Below are 22694 nucleotides of genomic sequence, written 5' to 3'. Positions count from 1 at the left end.
GAAGAACCACCGCCAAATCCCACGGGGCCACAGGTGGCACAAAGGGAGGCTGGATTCTTAAAACTCCCTGGAAAAAGGTGTGTACGTCCGGCATAGCAGCGATCCTGTGCTGGAACTACACCGACAGAGCAGACACGTGCACCTTCAGTGAGGAAAGACGTAATCCTAAGTCGAAACCCGACTGAAGGAAAGCCAAAATACGCGAAACCCGGAACACCTGGGGATCATGTTTTCTGGCCTCACACCACTGAAAGTAAGTGTGCCACACTCTGTGATAGATCCTCGCGGAAGCAGGCTTGCGCGCCCTCAGCATGGTGGTAATAACGGAGCTAGAAAAGCCCCGAGACCTCAGGACGGCTGTCTCAAGAGCCACGCCGTCAAAGATAGTCGACCCAGATCCGGGTGAAGACAGGGCCCCTGAGACAACAGGTCCCGCCGTTGAGGTAGGAGGAACGGAGCGTCGATGGACAAGCTCCGCAGATCGGAGTACCACGGCCTTCTGGGCCACCAGGATCAGTGTGCCTCCGTCCTGTTTGAACTTGCGCAGGACCCGAGGCAGCAGAGATATCGGAGGGAACAAGTAAGCCAGTTGAAACAGCCATCTCACCGACAGCGCGTCTATCAGACTTGCGCCTGCGTCCCTTGTCCTTGACCCGTACATGGGCAGCCTGTGATTGTGACGGGACGCCATCAGGTCCAGCTCTGGCAGCCTCCACTTGTCCACGAGTAGTTGGAATACCTCTGGATGAAGCGACCATTCCCCGGGATGCACGTCGTAACGGCTGAGGAAGTCTGCCTCCCAATTGAGTACTCCTGGGATGAAAACTGCCGAGAGAGCTGGAAGATAGCGCTCCGCCCAAGCCAGGACGCGGGACACCTCAGACATCGCAGCTCGACTGCGAGTCCCTCCCTGGTGATTGATGTACGCCACCGTGGTGGCGTTGTCTGACTGCACCTGAACAGCCCTTCCGTGAAGAGCGGTGCCGGACGACTGCAGGGCTCTGTATACTGCCCTCAGTTCCAGGATGTTGATGGGAAGAATCGCTTCCTCCGCCGACCAACGACCCTGAAGTGACAAGGAGCCTGTCACCGCCCCCCAACCCCGGAGACTGGCATCTGTCGTGAGCAGAACCCATTCCGGGATCCAAAAGGGGCGCCCTTCTAGGAGATGAGCTGTCTGCAGCCACCAGGCTAGAGACAGACGCACCTCCGAGGACAACATCAGCATCTGAGAGCGGATCCTGTGTGGCAATCCATTCCATTCCGAAAAAATCAGCCCCTGCAGGGGCCTGGAATGGAACTGGGCAAACTCCACCATGTCGAATGCCGACACCATGGACCCCAAAACTCTCATCGCTGAGTGCACCGACACTCTGCCACTGCTCAGACAGCCGTGAATCCGCAGCTGTAAGGAGGAGACCTTCTCTGGAGTCAGAAAAATCCGCTGCTGACGAGAGTCCAGCAGGGCCCCCAAATGAGCCATCCGCTGTGATGGGAAGAGGGAGGACTTCTTCCAGTTGATCAACCAGCAGTGCGCCTGTAGACAAGCGACCGTCAGGTGGAGATGCTGGATCAGTACCTCCGGGGAGCTTGCCAGCAAGAGGAGGTCATCTAGATACGGTAGCAACCGTATCCCCTGGCTCCGAAGGTGAGCCGCCATGACCGCCATCACCTTGGTAAATACCCCTGGTGCCGTGGAGAGACCAAAGGGTAGAGCCCTGAATTGGTAGTGGTTGTGGAGAATAGCAAACTGCAGAAACTGTTGGTGCGATGTTGCTATAGGCACATGGAGGTAGGCGTCCTGGATATCCAGGGAGACCATATAATCCCCCGGTTCCATCGCCAGAATGATGGAACGCAAAGTTTCCATCCTGAATTTGGGAACCCTGAGAAAACCTGTTCAGGGACTTCAAATTGAGTATGGGGCGATGAGAGCCATTGGGTTTCTGCACCAGAAACAGCGTAGAGTAATACCCCATCCCACGTTGAGACTGTGGTACGGGTATAATGACCCCCGCCGTCAGCAAGGCCTCTATGGCTTCCTGAACCTGCAAGGCCTTGGTTTTGTCCTGAGAAGGACTTGTGCAAAAAAACTGGCAAGGCGGCCTGTGCCGAAAAGACAGTGCGTACCCCTGGGAGACCACTTCTCGCACCCAGGCATCCGTGGTGGTATTGTGCCAGCACTGGGCGAATTGAAGAAGTCGGCCTCCCACTCTGGGGTCCCCCAGAGGGAGGCCCGTCCCATCACGCAGAAGGCTTATCTTCTGGCTTGGAAGAAGGGCGCCTAGCACTCCAGGCTTGCTTCTTTGGCTTTGAGGCGGTCTTGGGTGCGGACTGCCTCGGGAAAGACTGACCCTTTGCCCTGCCCTGAACCCGAAAGGAACGAAAGGCCGAGCTCCGGACCTTAGCAGGTGTAGTAGCTGAAGGGAGGAAGGCTGACTTGGATTTCGCCAGGGTATCTACTATTTTGTCCAGGTCCGGACCAAATAGTAATTCTCCATTAAAAGGTAAGGCCTCCAAGCCTTTCTTTGAATCCGCGTCTGCTCTCCAAGACCGCAACCACAAGGATCTACGAGCAGACACTGCTGCCGCCGAAACCCTAGAGGTCAACAGGCTAGCATCCAAAGATGCTTCTCCAATGTAGGAGGCGGCATCTCTCATCTGTCCTAACAACGCCCTCGGGACGTCCGGAGCTTCATCCGTAAACGCGTCCTCCAAGGCGTTGGCCCACCCCTCAATGGCCTTGGCCACCCAGGAGATGGCCATGGACGGCCGGGCTACCGCCCCTGAGAGAGAATAAATAGACTTTAAACAAGTCTCCACCTTCCTGTCCGTAGGATCCTTCAGCGAGGATATAGACGGCAATGGCAAAGTAGCACTCCTGATGAGGCGTGTTACATGGGAATCGACTGCAGGCGGAGTTTCCCATTTCTTACAATGCGCCTCCGGGAATGGATAATTGGACGCCAAGCGTTTCTGTGGCAGGAAACGCTTACTGGGTGTCTGCCAGGCCACCGCCATGTGATCAGTCAACTGATCAGACAAGGGGAACACTGCAGAAGTAACCTTAGCTCTTTTAAAACTAGGATACCTCGACTTGGGAGCGGGTGCCTCATCCTCAATCAGAAGAATGGCCCGCACCGCCTTAACCAGAGCCCGCACATTGATGGAAGACTTACTGTCTACCTCCTGGACTGAGGCATCTGAGGCTGAGTCATCCTGCACCTCACCATCGTCCGAGGACCCCTCAGAATCCGGAAGATGCGCAGCCTGCGCCATGACTGAGCGTTTAGACGCCCTGGAGGGCACGTCACTGCGCAACATCGACTGAAAGGCCGAAGATGTTGCCGCCAAATCTTGGACAGTGTGGGAAAGCGCATCCACCCAGGGTGGAGGAGTTGCCACAGGAGCCTGAAACGGCACGACAGCCTGCTGTGCCACAGGGGTGGACTGAATATACATTGGCAACCCTGCATAGGGACCAACAGGCTGAGACCCCGGGGGAGTCTGCAATAATTGTGGGACACCCGGGGAATGGGGGATGGCAGGCTGGGGCAACGCCCTAGTAGGGGTGGCAGTCGGGACCGACAGACGGTCCGCGATGGACACCAGCACCTGGGTAAACATCGCCCACGGTGGCTCCTGCGACATGGGAGGTTTAGACATACCAGGGAGCGCCTGGCACTGTCCGCACAGGCCGTCCTGTGACAAATCCTCCCTATCAACTCCTGCAGAACAGCGCCTGCAGGAGAACAATACCGGAGCCCCGGAGTGCTCAATCTCCTCCTCGGACATGACGTTGGAAGAAAACGTGCGCACTCACCGTGTGCTGGACAACAGCCCACAATATGGCACCGTGTAGCACACAACTGTATGTGACGGACCTCACAAATACGTGATTTATATAGGTGAGGTCTGTAGAAACACCCTTCCCCCGCACACCTGTAGGGCTTGTAGGAGAAGGAAAGGGATAGGTATAGGCTGACAGTAAGTAGAAAAAAGACACAGACAGGCAGCACTAGCAAAAGTCACATACCATGCAGGAAGATATACTCACTGCACCTTTCCACTACAATCAACCTGCCCAGATTCAGTGTCTGGGAGGGCTATAGTGCTGTGTACACTGTCCTTCTGCAGGGGAGAGGTACACAGGGGGACCGGTCCGCGTGCTCCCTGAGAGTATCCACACTGCCACAGAGAAAATGGCCGCTGGAGACCTCAGAGGAGGAGTGGCCGTGTAGCTGCAGCTCAGCGACGCCAGACTACGAGCTGAAAGGCGCGCTGAGCTGAGGGGAGGAGCCGCTAGACAGGGAAGGCTTCCTCCCCTGGCTAGCATATTAACCCCAGGGCTTGCCGGCATCCCGCTTGCCGCTTAATTTACCCTGGTGGTCTAGTGGTCTGGCGGGGTATGCCTCCGCTGGAGGGGGGGCCCGCCGCCACCGCTAGCGCCCCCTGTCTGTCCCCTAGAACCGGGGGCATGGGACTGCATTTGAAAGGAACCCGCGCACCGCCGCTAATCAGCGGTGCGCGGCTTACCTGATCTCCCCGGCGTCTTCCGGCAGCAGTCCCGGGGGAAACCAGAGTCCGGCTAGTACAGACTCTGGCTTCCCCCGCCGCGATCCCCAGTTCAGTGCTGGCGTAGCGGCGCCAGCAGGGAGAAGGAGCGGCAGCGTGGGCGTCTGTACAGACAGCCCAGCGCTGCCGCTCTGTAGAAAAACTGTAGTAAAAAATAAATAAATAAATTTAACTAAGTTAAATAAAAAATTAAAAGCTTTAGGGGGCTGCTCCAGCAGCCCACCCCGCAGGGTGACCCGACTCCGGCCGGGCACCATCTAAAACTGAGGTGCCTGTGGCTCGGGGGCGGGGTATAGGGGAGGTTGGACCCAAGTGCATCCTGGGAGCAGCTGAAAGCTTTAACTCCGTGGTGCCCGAGGATCCAGGATCCAGCTATACCCCAAGGTCACCCTGTGGACCCCTATGGACCCTGAAGTAGAAACACAGGATACAAGCAAAAACATAGGGAATGCACACACAAACATTCAAGCAAGAAACACATGGACAATAATTGTTCAACAATCTAGACCCCAATGGTTAGGAAGGAGCTGAAAATATAACCTGACCGCAGAGAAGGTATACAGGGAGACAAGTTGCAGCAGGCACAAGCTAAAATGGCCACTCAGCATCTCAGTATAGGAGGGGAGAGAGGAGTATTCCAAAGACAGGTTTCTGCTGTGAGGGAGTGCACCAAGGGAGCGGGGAAGGGGCTGACCGGGAGAGCCTACTTCCCCCCTTGCTGTAACAAAACCCCCAGGGCAATGGCCGCCTCCATAGAAGCGCCCCATTGTCTGCTGCCCTGGTGATCTAGTGGAGGCACCAGGCGGCCTGGCCGACCACTATCAGCACCACTGGTGGTCTCCCACACCGGCGGTGACAGCCGCTGCAACGCGGCTCCCCACAAGCCGCACTTACCTGCTCCCCTGAAGTGTCTGGCTGCTGGTCCATGGTGTGTGCTGGGGACCAGCCAAAGACACTGACCCACTCGCCGGCACAGGGGGTCGGTAAAGCGGCAGTCCTATAGGACACCTTGCGCTGCCCACTCAAAAGTATAAAATTAAAATATTAAAATGCCAGACTGCCTAAAAGCAGTCTCTAAGAACAGTGCCCACTCCTTCTAGGTACCAAACTAAACTGGCCTGCCTGGGGCTAGGATATGGAGGAGGAGGAGCCGGGGCTGCTGGGAGAAAAAGCTTAACAAGTTGGTACCCGGACTCCTACTCCAGCCTAAACCCCATGGTCTACGCCTTTGTCCCCTATGGTATAATGAAGAAAACAGTGTTATTAACAACAACACATGAAAAAAAACAAAAAACAGGATTCTACTAAATCTTTTAATGCCATTATAACATTATTCGTCCAGCATAAATGGCAGCTTGAAAGAACATAACACTTATAGGGGTGAAGACTGGCATTTGCTTGTGCACACCCAAAAGAAACTTACATCATTGGCTACCCCGGTGTGTACAAGATCACGGAGAAACTTCATTACACTGCAATTGGCATCCCGGTGATCTAATGTAGTGGCAGCAATAGCCCACTGCAAAACGTGTATCAACACCTGACTTTGCAGCAGGATAATAGGACATCGTTGTATGAACCTAAGAGGAAGGAAACAGTGACCTGCTGTGAAATGCATTCATAGTCTCTTTCTTAAAACAGCACAAATGGTTAGATTTATTCTTTATAGATCTATACTATACTGAATTCTAACACAGATGATGCAAGTTTATCTATGTACAAAAAAAAAAAAAAGTAGTAGCAGAGTGCACAATAATTTGTTTAGCAAAACACAAAATATAACTTTTATTTGTTATTTTTATTAACCATTAAATCCTTAGAGATGCATTTAAAAACAGCAAAACAAAATAGTGAAGTGATAAAATATTAAAATAAGGGTGTGCTGAGTCATTGATCCTTGTTTGTTGTGGACCATGTACACATAATAGTATTGTTTCTGTATATTTGCACTGTCAGTTCACAATTCCAGTTTTTTGGCGCTTATCGTTGCTATAGCGTAGTGCCCTAAATATTACAGTAAAGACCCCACATGAATTTATAGAAATGATCACAGATACTACTGTATTTTGGCTACTATACCCACTCACCGAGATATATCCTTGCAGCTCTAGAATTATTGGCTGAATTACAATATAAAGCACCATGTGTTGACAGCATTAGTATACAAATGTTGCAATTTACTCGGAGGTGAAATAAATACATTGTTGCAGTCCATACAGAGTATGTTAAGATGATGGCTAGAGAAATATTAGGCTAAACACACTGCTGAACCAACCATACTATTGTCCTGGTATTGACTGCTGCTGGACAAATATTAACAGAGGGGCAAAGACGCCAGCATGCATAAAATACCCGGCAAACTAATAATAAAGATACTCTCTCCGGATATATAGAAAGGAATGTATACTAGATGACAATCCCTAATATCCAAATTAGGCTTGCATATTAAACATGAACTAGAAAACAATATTAAATCTGTGTCAACACATGTGTGTCTACATACCATTACAACTACAACTGAAAGATAACACCAAAGTTAATATTATGTAATGAGGGGCAATTACTGAAGAAGTCATACAACAAGCCCATGTTAATGGATAATTAACTCCATATTATTGAATTCTATAAATTATCCACACTGTGGCCAGGAGAAGAGAGGATTTTTGAGTACTTACCATTGAATCCTCTTCTCTGAATCATGCTGGGGGACACTGGACCATGGGGTTGTAGATGGGACTGCAAGGAGCTGGGCCTTAATTAACTCTATAACTGTAACTCTAAAGCTCCTCCCCTCTGCAACCCCATGACTCCAGTACAACTTCAAAAGTGCCTGGTAAGGAGAAGCAGTAACCCAGTGAAACTGTTATAATCAAAAATAAAAACAGAACCTCAGGAACCAACCGGTCAAAAAAACAAAAAAAAACAACGCAACACGACTGAGCGTGAGGGAGGGAACGCAGTGTCCTCCAGCATGATTCAGAGAAAAGGCTTCAACTGTAAGTACCCAAAAATCCTAATTTCTCCATCATTGATGCTGGGGTACACTGGACCACGGGACGTTCAACAGCCGCCCCCAGGGAAGGGAATGGCCAGGCTGTCTGACCGGAGAACTGTACGCCAAAAGACTTGCGTCTTTGGTCACAATGACCCAGTCTGGATTAGCCAAGGAGTGACCTCGCAGGTGATCGGAAACCAGCCACCACTGAAGGGATTGCTGAGTGCTGTCCGACCGAACCAGATGCTGAAAGGAGAGGTCCTCCGTGTGACCCGTCCAATTGTAGAGAATTTCCCACTGGAACTCCCGCGAGTGGAAACGGGCGTACTGGATGGTCTCAGAGGTGGAGACCATTGTGCCCAACAGCTTAATGCACAGCCGGATGGACGGATGAGGGAACGACAACAGAGTCATGGCCAAATCCTGGAGGGCCCAGGCTTTGGACTCGGGCAGGAAGACTCGTTGGAGAGAGGTGTCGAAGATGACTCCCAGGAACATCAGGCGCTGGCAAGGCGTCATGTAAGATTTCTCAAAGTTCAGGATCCAGTCATGATCCTGAATCACCAGCACAGTGTGGTGCATATGGGTCTGCAACTGGGAAGCTGAATCTGCCTTTACCAGCAGATCGTCCAAATAGGGAACGACCGTTATTCCGTCCTTGTGCAGCAGGCTCGTCATAGCCGCCATGACCTTTGAGAAGACCCATGGGGCTGTTGCCAGGCCGAAAGGCAGAGCCTGGAACTGATAGCGTGCCGGGCCGACTGTAAACCGTAGGAGAGAATAATGATCTGACCAAATCGGAACGTGGAGGTACACGTCCCGGACGTCGAGAGAGGCCAAAAACTAGTTGGCAGACATTCCCTGGAACACAGAGGGAAGAGATTCCTCGCGGAACCGGTCCACCCACTGTCTGGTGTTCAAGGCCCATAGGTTCAAGATCGGGCGATAGGTGCCGTTGGGCTTCTGAACAAGGAAGATGATGGAGTAGAATCCACATTTCCGTAACACCATCGGAACTGAAACAACTCCTTCCGCAAGCAGGAAACTGGTGGCCAGTTCCAAGGCTACTCTCTTCTCCTTGTCCCGGGGAATTGGCCGTCAACTCCACCCACCGGTCCCTGAACTAGAGCAGGTGTCCTCCTGGGATCTGTAGTTTCACAGCAGCTGGAGAGCCAAAAGGTTGAAGGCCCATGCCCTAGGGGCTACCCGAGCACCATCCTGGACGGCTTTGCACACATATTCAGCTGCCCCACGAAGCTGTTCCACCAAATCCATTAAAGCCTCTCTGGACAAATCACTCTGAATTCCAGCCACAAGCTTGTCGGCCCATGTCTCCATGGCCCGAACGACCTACGCTGAGGACTTAAGGCAACCTTCCAATTTCTTATCCAATGGATCCTTGAAGGACGCCGCACCCTGCACCAGAAGCGTAGAGTGCTCGGCCAAACGTGCCACTGCCGCATCGACCTTTGGAGGCTGCTCCCACTTGGTGACATGGTCTGACGGAAGTTGCTAAAGAGACACAAACTTTCGAGGAATTGAGAATTTCTTGTCCAGGGCCTTCCACGCCTCTTCCGCAAGATCTGAGAGATCCGAGGAAGCAGGGAAAGAAACAATCCTCTTGACGCTTGAACAGGCCCACCGCTTGTGCCTGGGTATCCAAGTCTAGGCAGTCCAGCGACTGTTGCACCGCAGTGATTAGGTCTTCCACCCCTTGGCCCAATGAGGGATCTGGATCCTGCCCCTCTGTGAGAACCTTCTCTTCTGGTAGTTCACCCTCCTCCTCCTCGGACTCCGAAGCATCTAAGCCCTGGGAGGAGTAGGGCGCCTATGCGCCTTGCGCAGCTTAGGGTTCTCAAAGAAACGTTCCATATAAGAGGAGACATTCTCGAACCCGCCACAGAGCGCTACACTGTACGAAGCCAAGGTGGGTCGGGCCCCGACTGTGGTTTCGCACCTGCAGCCACCGGAGACATAGCACTCTATATGGCAGAAACAGCCGCAGCCACCGCGCGCACCTGTTCCTCCCGCTGAAGCGTCATAAGCTGTACCAAGTGGACCGACTTATAGTCCGAGCCCACGATGGCTCTTCTGAGGTGGAAATTGTGCCTCCCGACACCTGTGCGCCACTGACAGTCTACGCACAGCGCCACGGAGTCTGGCTGTCCACATGGCAATTTCGCGTGACAATGGGCACACTTAAAAAACAACGCCATAGTACCGCTGTTTGTCTAGCCAGCCTTCAGTTTATCCGCCATGCCTGCACCGGAAGCATCTGAATTTCAGCACGTACCTACAACCTGCCATATCATCAGACAACATGTCTTTACATATTGTCTGATGATATGGCAGGTTGTGGGTCTTGAGAAAGGTCCCTGCGCGGACCAAAACGGCGACCAAAGACAAATGCTGTTTATACGGATGCTACAAATAAAATGAGTATATCTTCTATTTTTTTATATAGCCTGGTGAGCGCACTTTTTTTCATTTAGTATGGCCTTTCCTCATGGATTTGCATGAGTTTTTGCATCCCAGCTGGGATACGTTTAGGAAGCCGGTGGCCGCAATCCCAACCGCTGGCTTCCCGAATCCTCTATTCCGCCTAGGGTTAAATGACAGGCGTCTATAATCTAGACGCCTGTCATTTTCCCGACGCCGGGAGACAGGCGCCCGGCATCCCGATCGAAGGGATGGCAGGCGCCGCGAGCGGACAGCTGCGGGGGGTGGGGGAGGGTTAGGTTTAGGGCACCCAGGGGGGACTTAGGGCTAGGCGGCACCCCCCCCCCCCGGGAGGGTTAGGCTAGGGGGGGAGGGAGGGTTAGGCACCCCCGGGGGGGACTTAGGGTAAGGCACCTTCCCCCGGGGGACTTAGGGTTAGGCAGCTGGGAAGGGGGGTAAGTTAGGGTTAGGTACCCCTAAGGAGGGTTAGGGGGGTTGGTTAGGTTAGTAAGTACTTACCTTAGGGAAGATCGGGATTTCCAGCGCTGTTGGGCTTCCGCTGCCGGGCTCTGCCATTTGGTTGGGCTGCCGCAGCCGGGAATCGAACTGCCGGTCATGCGGCAATCGGCTTTTCATACCGAATGCCCCCAGCTGATGCAGCTTCTAGAGAGTGCTACTCTATTTTTTTTTTTTTCTCTCCTCTCTATATATTTTTTTTTTAGATATAGAGAGATCTATGTATATATCTTTATATATCTATATTAAAGCAACTTAGCCTTCCTGGATGTCAGGAGTCCCAGAGGAGAGGAGCAGAAGCCACCGACTAACGAAAACGCCAGCCCTTTGCTTCGGAGGCTGGAACTCCGGGTGCCTTGCAAGCTGCAGGATCTCTCAGCATCCTACGCAGCAGATAATACCGAGCTCAGGCAGCAGCATGCAATATGGGGGGAGTTCGGGGAAGCTCAGCGCTTATAGGCTCTGCCCCCCCGTTCAACCGACCACACTCCTGCGCCTAAGTGGGGAAAACACTTGGTATGCCCCAGTACGGGCTGCCTATGCGAGGGTGCACCTCCCGAAGGGGCCGCCTATCTCCAGCCCGGCAAGATGGCGTCCGCCATCCGAGACAGCGCGGCCACCCACACCCTCTAAAAGGGTGAAGGCTTGCTCTCTGATGGAGACCGAAGTGCAGGGAGATGGTGCCGCCGTTAGCGAGCCCTTCCTCCACCCTCCCAAATCGTGCCACTGTCCTAAGGCACTTAAACTACACTGGAGTCATGGGGTTGCAGAGGGGAGGAGCTTAGAGTTAAAGTTATAGAGTTAATTAAGTGCCAGCTCCTTGCAGTCCCAGCTATAACCCCATGGTCCAGTGTTCCCCAGCATCAATATAGAGAAATATGGAATGGATAACTAATTAGACTCCTATAATGAAATGTCTCTATAATTTATTGCCAAGTGTGATATAATAATATTTCAGTATTGCTCTAGAACAACATCTATGCTAGAGTTAAGATATGTGATTTACCACTATTACTGTATATATCCAAACAGCCCTTAACTAGGGTAATCATGGGAATCGGTATGATGTCCGACACTCGAGATGCCGGCTGTCAATAGACAATGCCTACAATCCCAACAGGGGAACAGTAAGTACTGTTCCCCTGCTCTATTCACCCCATAAGCCTCCTTTACTGTACCCAAAACTAACCCTCCCTACCCCGCACCCTAACCCCTCCCGGTTAGTGCCTAAACCTAACACTCCCCCCTTAGGGCCTCTCCCTGATGGTAAATCCTGAGGGTTACTGGCTTACGAGCTTGAATCACAGTCCGAACCACTGGCTGAGAAAACCCACAGGCTCTTAAGATTTTGGTTACAATAACCACTGCGTCAAAGCCAACTGACTAAAAATTTTGGTGTAGACATGAACCTTGTTAAAGAAGGCCTACCCGTAGTGGAAGACGGAACAGATCTGCGGCCAGCATACTCCAGAGAACTACTGGCGACGAGGCCAGTCTGTAGCAATGAGGATGACCGTCAGACCCTCCCGCCGGACTCGTTGAAGTACTCAGGGTAACATGGACAGAGGCTGAAATAGATAACCCAGATTGAATGACCAAGGAGCCAACATTGCATCCACTAAAGTCACTTGAGCATCTCTGGCTCTTGCTCCGTACAGATGTAATTTCTTGTTCAGGCGAGATCCCATGAGGTTTATGTCAGGAAGCCCCCACTGGTCCCCAATTGCCTGCAACACCTTCTTGCCGAGATGGCGGGAACCCAAGGCTCCACTCAATGGAGGATGCAAGATAAATATTTCATGGCTTACATGCTTCGAGTCCCGCCTTATTTGTTTACATAAGCCACCGCTGTGGCATTGTCCGATTGAAGCCGAACCAGATGGCCCTGTAAGGATGTCAGCCTGTTGCAGAGCAAAATTAATTGCCCGCAACTGGAGGATATTGATGATACTCGAGGAACACCTGAAGAGACCATCGACCCTGAAAATGTTGGTCCCGTAGCAGTGCACCCCATTCTGTCAGACGGGCATCTGTTGTGATGATCACCCAATTCCAAATGTGAAAGGAGGAGCCCTTTGTCACATTTGGAGTATGGAACCACCACTGTAGAGAGTGACGAGTCTGAGGAGACAAACTGAGGAACGGTCTGTCTAGTGGAGGACTTGTCTTGAACCAACTGAGAAGAATCTAGTGTTGAAGTGGTCTGGCACGGAACCGCCTCGAAGGCTGCTACCATTTTTTCTAGGACCTGCATACACCGGAGAACAGACTCTATGCTACTGAAGGAGAGGTCGTACTCCGGATTAGAGTTCCTGGACCTTTTGTGATGGAAGGATAACTCTGAGAAACTGTCGAATAAAAGAGTCCTAGAAACACCATCCGCTGAGCCAGCAGTAGGTTTGATTTTTGAAAATTGACGATCCAGCCAGGAGCATGCAAGGTAGAGATCGCAATCTGTAGGTGTTGGAGCAGAAGGTCCTCCGATAGATCCTTTAGCAAGAAATCATCCAAATATGTAACTATTGTTACCCCAGCAATCCTTAATAAAGAAACCATATTAGCCATAACTTTCTTGAACACTCTTGGAGCTGTAGAAAGTCCGAAAGGTATGGCCCGAAATTCGAAATGCCAATTCCCCAACGCAAACCAGAGAAGGTGTTGATGTCCTCTCCTAAAATGTAAATGTCCTTGATGTCTATGGACGCCAAGAACTAGGCAGCTTCCATAGCTCCAATGACGGAGCACAGACTCCATTTTGAACTGACAGAAAAAGGTATGGATTTAGAAATTTAGATTCGGGATAGGGCAAAAAGACTAGTCTGGTTTGTCCACTAGAAAAAGGTTGGAATAGAAACCTTCTCCTTGTCGGTGAATGGGAACCAGAGTATCTGTTTGGATCTTGTGGTAAAGGATTGGAGAAAAAGTGGTGTGATAAGTAGTCGTACAAATAGAGATTGTACCCTCTAGTTATGATGACTTGTATACACCGATTCGGATTTGATTGAAGCCAAACATCTCGGAATTTGAGGAGGCGGACCCAACGACCTGAGAGGGTTGCAGGGCCCCCGGACCGTCATGTAGAAGGTCTATTGGTTTGGCGGCAGTGCGACAGGTGCCAGTGGTGCTCCGTGCTCGAAAGGCTCCCCTACGGGGATAATTGGACATACCTCGGAAGGACTGACAAGATCCTCTTCCTTGTGGCCAAAAGACAAAAAAACGAGGTGCTTTTGTCTTAATAGAAGAAACTGGAAGATACAGGCTATTGACCCAAAGAAGCATGTGAAATTATCTTCGTAAGTTCAGAACAAAACTAAAAACTCGCCCTCAAAAGGCACCGCTTCTAGGGTATGCTTTGATTCAGGACCCGCATTCCAAGAATGAAGCCAGATCGACCTCCAGGCCAAAATAGCTAATGCAGAAACCCTGGACCGCATGGAAATTGTGTCCAACACAGCATCACCAACATAAAAAAGGGCCTCTCGTACTTGTGCTGTAAGTGTACTGAAATCAGAATTTGCATAATGAGATGGAAAAATCAGACGACAACAGGGTTATCCAGGCTTCAACAGCTCTAACAACTCAGGCGCTAGCCAAAACAGGACGAACAGCAGCTCCTGTCAGGGTAAACATGGACTTCAGAACAGCATCAGTTTTTCTATCAGTGTGAACCTTTAACGTCACAGATTGCATGGTAGGAATAACTGTGGCCTTTGCCAACAGAGTTACCGGGGCATTCACCCGAGGGGTAGATTACACACAGATGAAGTGGCATATAATACACATTGGGGGTCAGTGTACACATTGGTGACCAGTGGCATATACACATTAGGGGTCAGCAGTGTGTCACCAGCAGTAGAGAGACAGTAATATATATTATTTACCAATGATATGTGCTGTGAACGGGCCTGGATGCTGCTGCTATGAAAGGGCGGGCCTGGCTGCTCGTGAAGCTGCAGATCTCTCACGATGCTGGCATAAAATGGAGGAGGGGAGTGTCCAGGGAATGGCTGTCAAGTGACGGCTGCATCGTCCAGGTCAGAACGACATATCGTTCGACTATCGCTAATGCGTACACACTGAACGATCTGCGGTGAATCGTTAACAAGTTTGATAGATCTTCCTGCATGTACAAAGATCTGAAGATGCGACCAACGACCCGTGGGAGCACGCATCAGTATTGTGATAGAGCGTACACAGTGGTCAATTTGAACAATTTGACGTTCGGATGTGTCAGAATCGGCCAAATCGTTCAAAATATTGTCTAGAGTGTACCCAGCTTAAGTCGCCCAAGACCTCTAGGGCTGCAAGGATATATCCCAGTGAGTTTATAGTAGCCAATACAGATACAGTAGTATCTGTGACCATTTGTATAAACAAATGCAGGGACTTTACTATAATATTTAGGGCACTATGCTATAGCAACGATAAGCCCAACAATACTGGAAATGTGAACTGATAATAGTATTGTTGCTGTATATTCGTACTGTTATGTGTACATGGTCCACAAGGATCAGTGACTCAGCACAGCCTTATTTTAATATTTTCTCACTTTACCATTTTGTTTTATTTTTGCGGTGTTTAAATACACCTCCATGAATTTAATGGTTATTAGAAATAACAAACAAAAAGTTATATTTTGTGTATTTTGCTAAACAAGATTATTGTGAACTCTGTTGAAGACTACTTTTTTTTTTGTACATGTGTGAATATTTGTAGCACCCCTAGAAGAGGTATGCAATACTAAGGGAATATATCTTAACAATGAAAGGGAGATCTAGTTTTTGAATTAATGGATAAAGTAACCTGGTGCAAACCCCAATTCTGGAAATATAATTATCTATATATTAATCAAACACAAGTATGAAATCATGTGCCATGATTATGACAACTATATAAGCAGTCTCGTAGTGGAACCCAGTGTAGTTCAATGGAATCTGTTTGACTACCCCTTGCAGCATATAATGACTGGAATTGTCTGCAGAGGCTGGGGAATCTTCATGCCAAGGAGAGATCTGGGTAAAGCTGGTTTATAGAAGGTTCTTCTATAGCTGTGCTATCCTTTTACTATTGCTTAAATTCTACAACACTTTGGTCATTAGTGATTACTTGCATTCTTGCCAAAAGACAACCTGTTGAGTGCAAAAAGTAGTTTTTTCCTGTGATAAAGTATACCTTCATTTTTGAAGGCAGATAGTCAGGAAAGTCATTGGCAATCATTGGTAGAGAAGTAGCAGGAAGTGATTAATTTATTTTAACAGATGCAAACAGAGTATAGCAAAGAGGGCAAAACGTGATGCAAAAAAAAGATGAAATCTGCACCTATTAGTAAAACAATGTGACCCCTCATTTAACGTTACCTTGTAAAGAGTCGAAAGAGGTCGTCTACTGTGTCAGGGTGATTGCGTAGCCCATTTTGCCGCTCCAGTAGTTGAAAGGTCGGAACACAAAGAGCCTATATAAAAAGGAAATATATCAAGATATGGTCAGATCAAATTTTAGGTATTACCAAAAATAATCAAGTCTGTAAATACTAGGGATGTGCAGGCTCGGATAGGTTAGAGTTTGCACGTGGAGTTCGGATTTTTCCCTCCAAAAAAACGGAACTCAGAAAGAGGCAAAACGTCATCTTGCATGGACGAACATCATTATTCCTGGACAAAAGTCCAGGAATGATGATGTTCGTCCGTGCAAGATGACGTTTTGCCTCTGAGTTCCATTTTTTTGGAGGGAAAAATCCGAACTCCACGTGCAAACTCGAACCTATCCAAGCCTGCACATCCCTAGTAAATACACAACTGAAACAAAGGTCGACTTAAATTCTCTCAAACGGAGAGGAATATTGTAAAAATTAAAAAATGTGTTCAAATGGAGAACAATATTGTATACATTTAAAATGTTCTCAAATGGAGAGGAATATTGTATACATTCAAAATGCACTGGGATCGATTCCAAAAACTCATCTGTAGCACCCCAGACCCATTAAGGAAGATAACACAAAACAGTAGCGATTAACTTAAAAAATGTTTCCAAAATCTAATCTGCCCACCTAACAATACATATAATGTAGGGACATGTGCGGACTGGGCAACCGGGGCTTCGGTGAAATCCCCAGTAGGCCCCAGTGATTTGTAGCCACACGGAAGGGTGGGGCGTATGGTGCTGTTCGGTATGGCAGGCTTCAGTGAAGCTGCTTGCCGGGCAGTAATAAAGGCTGTGACTGACCAAGCTGGCAGCAACACGCACAGGACAGGGCCACAATGCAGTCAGCAGTGCACTACTGGGTAATAAATCCCAGAAATCTCTGCAGAGGGGTCAGAGGAGCATGTGCTGAGCTTTGATTGGAGGAGCCATCACCTGCTCCTCTGACCCGTGAAGATAAGCAGCAGATGCCTCATGGGAGTAAATCATTGAGGATGCCTATGACTGCTGCTCTGCTGACTGGTGATACTTCTGGTGAGTACACTGTGGGTATATTGTGTGTGTACTGGGTACTACAGTGTGGCAAAATGTGTAGGCACTACAATGTGGCACAAAGTGGATGAAGTACAGTGTGGTATAAATGTGGGGGCACTACAGTAGGGTATAATATGGGGGGCAGTACAGTGTAGCATAATGTTAGTACATGTGTAGTGGTCTCATTTACCCACAACTGACCAGCACCGCAAAGGTTATAGACGGCTCACCACTACCTATGTGCACTACTCCCGATCCCTCCTTACCAAACACTATCTCTCTGCACTACCTCACTGGCATCTCCATACTCACCACTACCTATCTGCACCAACCCCCTGAACCCTCCTTACCAAACACTGGGATATATCTATTACAGACGTTGCCGCTATATCCCTTCCTGCTTTGCCTCTTTATAGAGGTGAAGCAGGAAACACGAACAATGAAACGTAAATCTCATCTGCCGGAGTGGAGGAATGAACACTCCTACACAGCGCATCAGACCAGTGCTGATGCGCCGTCTCTCACCTCCCGGTCAGTGCTCTCCCTGCTGTGGTGTGGTAAGGCAATGATAGCTGCAGATGTCGATATCGATAGCTGCAGCTGTTGGAGTTGTCAGTGCCACTGACCGTTCATACATTGCAAAGCTTATCGGAGCTGCTCTTTCCCCAGAATAATACATGGAGGGGGAAGCGGCATCAGCGAACATAAATGTGTGTGCTGATACCCCTTCTTCCCCATATCGTCGCTTAATACATCTACCCCACTACGTCCCTGATCCACCCTTAAATACTCTTCCTGCAATACCTCCCTGACCCACTCCATAATCACCACTACCTACCTGCACTACCTCCTGACCCCTGCATAGTCACCACTATCACCCTGCACTGTTCCCTTCCTTGACACACCTTCTGCTCCACGGGAGGTTTCTGTCCTCCCTGAGCACGCCTTAGGATACCTATATTAGGGTTTGACAGGTGTACCGCCCCAGTCAAACTCCCCACCTTGATCAATTCATGAAGCAAAACCCCACTGTTTATTATGTTTATTATTAGTTATTATGGTGAGTGCAGAGCCCCTGTGATTTCTATTTAAACAATGTGGTCACATACCATGTTGCACCCCAAATCTAGGAATGGGGAGTGCCGTGGATTAGTGCTTTTTGTTTGTTTATTTGTTTAATTTCTATAATTAATCATTTTGTGATCACATTTTCTCATGCACCCCTTTTAACATGTTTAATCTAACTTGTATCAGCTGTTTTCCTAGGTGCTTTGCAACAGGTGTGCTTGGTGACTGTCTCATGTTTAAAAGCAAAGTTGCTGTGAGCTTTAAACCTTGATAGCATACCCTGAGTATAACACTAATGTGATGGCTATGTCCATGTTATAATTCTGAGCAATAGAGTAGGGACTTGCAGTAAAGTGGGGTCCCGTGACGGGGGCTGCAAGCTTAAATGCATTGATCAATTCATGAACCAAAACCCCACTGTTTATTATGTGCATTATTATTATGATTGTTAGTTATTATGGTGAGTGCAGAGCCCCTGTGATTTCTATTTAAACAATGTGGTCACATACCATGTGGCACCCCAAATCTAGGAATGGTGAGTGCCGTGGATTAGTGCTTTTTAGTGTGTGTGTGTGTGTGTGTGTGTGTGTGTGTGTGTACATATACACACACACACACACACACACACACACATATATACACACAATGGTGAATCAATTAGAAGCAAATTTATTCAACAATATCTGAACAGTTCGACGAAGTCTGTGCGACGAAACCTGTTTGGGATGTGGTGGACAGTGCGCCACATATGAAAGCTGAGCCGGCACTGGGATCGAGACGTAGGAGCGCGAGTCACATGGAGAGCAGCGCCGTTACATACGGCTGATGCCCGAACCGTAATAAGATTGCCTTGTACTACGTTATACTCCTTGATGTGAGAGTGTTCAGATATTGTTTAATAAATTTGCTTCTAACTGATTCACCATTGTGCGCCTCCCGCTTCTTTTGTGCTTTATACAGATTGTACCCTGGGGTAGGGCTAAAGAGGAGAGCTGCATGAAAGGAGTGAAAAGTTTTTATAAAGTGGACTTACTACACCCCACATGAATTGTGCACAATGGGTCTCTCGATATCTCCCTCTCTCTCGTTATATATATATATATATATATATATATATATATATATATATTTATTTATTTTTTTTCATAATTTAAACCAATACTTTTTCCCAGTATAGTTGGCCTCATGCCCTCAAGTGACTTGTCACACCCCTTTGTGGGCCTCTATTATTGCTCCAGTCCACCACTATGTAGGGAAAACATTACAGAGGTGGCAAATTACAGTGGATTTGCTGGGAAGAGACTCACCTGCAGCATATCAAGCAATCCTTGCTGGCAACCTTCTTCCATTCCATATTCATCCACCAGAATACTGCCCAGGTACAGGAAGCATGAGTGCTGGTGAATCTGGTATACATTTACCATCTGATGTTAAAATATGAAGAGACATTTGTCAAGGTGAATGATATTCACAGAATACAGACAATATAGGACATACAGATACTTCAATCATGTAAGCTATTACACGTGAAGCAATTACTGCATATACATTGCAGGATGTCGATCAACAATATAGAACTCTGAAAACATAAACCACTGTAGGAAGATAACACTGTCATTACAGCTTACTTTTTCTCTATCTATAGTAGAGATTGAAGGGTTGGGACCCGCACTATCTGTTGGCCAATCCGAAAAAGTGGTTGGCACTACATACTCAATATGAAAAATATTACAATGGGGTATATTATATTATTATGTGTAAAAGACCAACTTAAGATTCAAAGCAATAGTAGTGGTTGCTTCCTAATTCTTGGTTGGTGGTGCTCCCCTAAGTCAGAACTGTATCAATAAGGAGAAGGAAAAGAACTCTCTTTGTTGGAGGCACTCTTTAGTATGAATAGATTAAAACTTTATTTTTTTAGGTTTTAGAATATAAAGGGGAAGAGGTTATTTTTCAACCTCCAATAATATTTAAATACAACCAATAATTACAAACAAACATAGAAATCAATATAGTTCACTGCCAATTTTTGTTAATACAGGCAAAAGGTGATTGTTGTAAAGTGGTTAGATTCAACACATTATACTGTATATATCTATTATTGATCATTCAAAAAACATCCCTTGTTATTGAAAATAATGCCGGAAAAAACTTCCTTTCTTTCTATTCTATATAAAAAGTCTGTTAAAGTGAGTGCCAGAAAGTTAGTAATCTTGAAAGCATGAAGAATGTTACTCTAAACTAAATAGTCTATATGCATCTTATCTAACGGAGTGTCATTCATCATGCTTTCAAATTATACATACACATATTAATATTTCTTTTGGGAGTGACTTAGCTGCTGTGGGATTTGCACCTAGGTGTTAAATTACACACAAAATTATCTAAAAGGCATATAGCAAGCATGGGTATATTGTTTCACTCAGAATGTGACACACAGGAATGGGTTGGGAAGACTCAGCTAAAGACAGAGCTGGAACTGGAGGATGTCAAACATTGGATCCAAAGCCAGATAGACAGAGTCCCTGATCCCAAGCAACTTTAAAACAATGGTTATAACTTCAGTGAAGTCTGAGCTGCTGCTTGAAGTCTTTCAGTGGTCACCGCACAGTTAAAGACATTTTGAATTAAAAATAATTAAAACTACCTGAAGGTCAAGAAAACAATTTGGCAAAAAAGTAGGTCATAAAGTATGCAATATATTTTATTGCTGTCACTTTAATAAAACCCCACTTTCCTGATGGAAATCATTAAATAAAAAGGAACAGATTTTGTTACCTGTTCTGGAAAGACTACTTCTTAATTGTGTTAATTAACCTCAGTGATCGCGCTGAGCAAAAAAAAAAAAAAAAAAAAAATGTGGGTCCCAGGGAATCCTCACTTTAAAAAATTGGGGTCCTACTCCACAATTTCTGGGTCCCATCACAATTTATGATTTTGAGATTCCCATATGCCATCAGACCCTCCCACATGCAAACTGTACACTATGGAAAGTCGCACTCATTTTCAGTTAAGAACAGATAATGCTTATAAATATATTTCCTTCATCTCGCATAGCCAACAGGTGCAGAGCTGGGGGCAGACAGGGGGCTAAGAGCGGGCAGCAGTTGGGACAGTGCCGGTGATGGGGGCAGTTGGCAATAATCACATAAAATGGTCTATATTAGATAAATCCACAAATATCAACCGGCAAAATAAACTCATGTGGGTCAATAATAGTGTAGAAATCTCAAAAAATCTAAACTGCTAAATAATCACTCGGCACTTAAGGGCCTGCTTCAGATACGTATGAAATTATTTTTACGCAGATCAAGCAATTGTTTGCTATTGCGCATGCATATAAGCCGCACTGTGCACACGCAGTGATTGTTTTGCGATTCCGCACACACACAGAGAACCCATTCGCAGAGTGAGTGACAGGTAGTCAGGTTTTCGGGGAGGTAATGGGGGTGGTGGTGTTAGAAAAACGCAGTTGTGTCTGACCGTTTAAACACCGTTACCTGGGTGTGCATAAATTAGACATTGCCATCTCCTATGCAGCGTGTCTGACCGTTTAAACACCGTTACCTGGGTGTGCATAAATTAGACATTGCTATCTCCTATGCAGCGTGTCTGACCGTATAAACACAGTTACCTGGGTGTGCATAAATTAGACATTGCCATCTCCTATGCAGCGTGTCTGACCGTTTAAACACCGTTACCTGGGTGTGCATAAATTAGACATTGCTATCTCCTATGCAGCGTGTCTGACCGTATAAACGCCGTTACCTGGGTGTGCATAAATTAGACATCGCTATCTCCTATGCAGCGTGTCTGAAGGTCAGACCTTCCACAAGTGCTGCATGGCTGGTCTATGCTATTGGTATTTACACTGGCAAACAACGTCGGACGCAGATGAGAAGGCAGCGGTGGGCAACCCAATGCTAGCCTATTTTCGCAGCTACGGTCCATGCGAAATTGCAAGTGCGATCACATTAGCGTTCATCACAACTGTTTAGCCCACTGATATTAGTATAGGTTAGTCTTTAAAGTTAATGCACCAATGTCCACTACTGGTGAAATATATATTGTAATGCTAATGAATTCCCACTGTTGGTTAATGAAAACTGCATAAAGTGAAAAAGAAATATACGTGTTCATAAAATAACATACTGTAATGTGAGCTGTTTGCTCTCTTACTGATTCCACTCACAGGTCAGCTGTCCTAGTAGTGCTCCCAGTCGTTTAACCCTTCAGTGCCTGGAATCAATGCAAGGCAGACAGAGTTCCAGCCTAGGTAGATAAGGCAGTAGAAATACTTGCAGCAGCCTGTGTGCTGTGATTAATGGTGGCCTGGCCACAGTATATTTGACTTGTTTAGCTGTCCAGATTACGCTGTCCGTGTCACAGGCTATCATGCTGGAGGAGCCGCTGGGGAGGTCATGGGTGGGTGAATCCCACACCATCACCTTATCACCATGCTGTGTGCACACTGACAGCCTGGCGCCTCCCAGCTGGTGGTGAGACTCGGGAACAGCAACAGCAAAACTCCAGTTCAGAGCAAAGTTCCACATGGCTGCCGGTCAGACTGGAGGACGCTGCTGTACCACAACACTGTGGGAGTGGCTAGACTTTTTGGGCCAATTGGAAGGTGTTCAGCGGAGATGCT

At 47.9% G+C, this 22694-nt stretch overlaps 1 protein-coding gene across 2 annotated transcripts in view; it reads right to left on the bottom strand.

Annotated features, from left to right (window-relative positions):
- TNPO3 (transportin 3) overlaps nucleotides 1-22694 on the bottom strand; it is a 171605-nt gene that overhangs the window by 24930 nt on the left and 123981 nt on the right. For both annotated transcript variants that reach the window (XM_088468653.1, XM_088468654.1), the window contains exons 17-19: nucleotides 19354-19470; nucleotides 15883-15977; nucleotides 5999-6155 (exon numbers count right to left, since the gene is read on the bottom strand). In XM_088468653.1, coding sequence (XP_088324779.1) covers nucleotides 5999-6155; nucleotides 15883-15977; nucleotides 19354-19470 — 369 coding nt within the window. The remainder of the gene's footprint in view (nucleotides 1-5998; nucleotides 6156-15882; nucleotides 15978-19353; nucleotides 19471-22694) is intronic.

The sequence above is a fragment of the Taudactylus pleione genome, unplaced genomic scaffold, assembly GCF_031769625.1.
Source record: "Taudactylus pleione unplaced genomic scaffold, aTauple2 ptg000086l, whole genome shotgun sequence".
In the NCBI taxonomy this organism is placed as follows: domain Eukaryota; kingdom Metazoa; phylum Chordata; class Amphibia; order Anura; family Myobatrachidae; genus Taudactylus; species Taudactylus pleione.
Note: the sequence above shows the minus strand (reverse complement) of the source record. Positions and strands in the feature narration are given on the sequence as shown.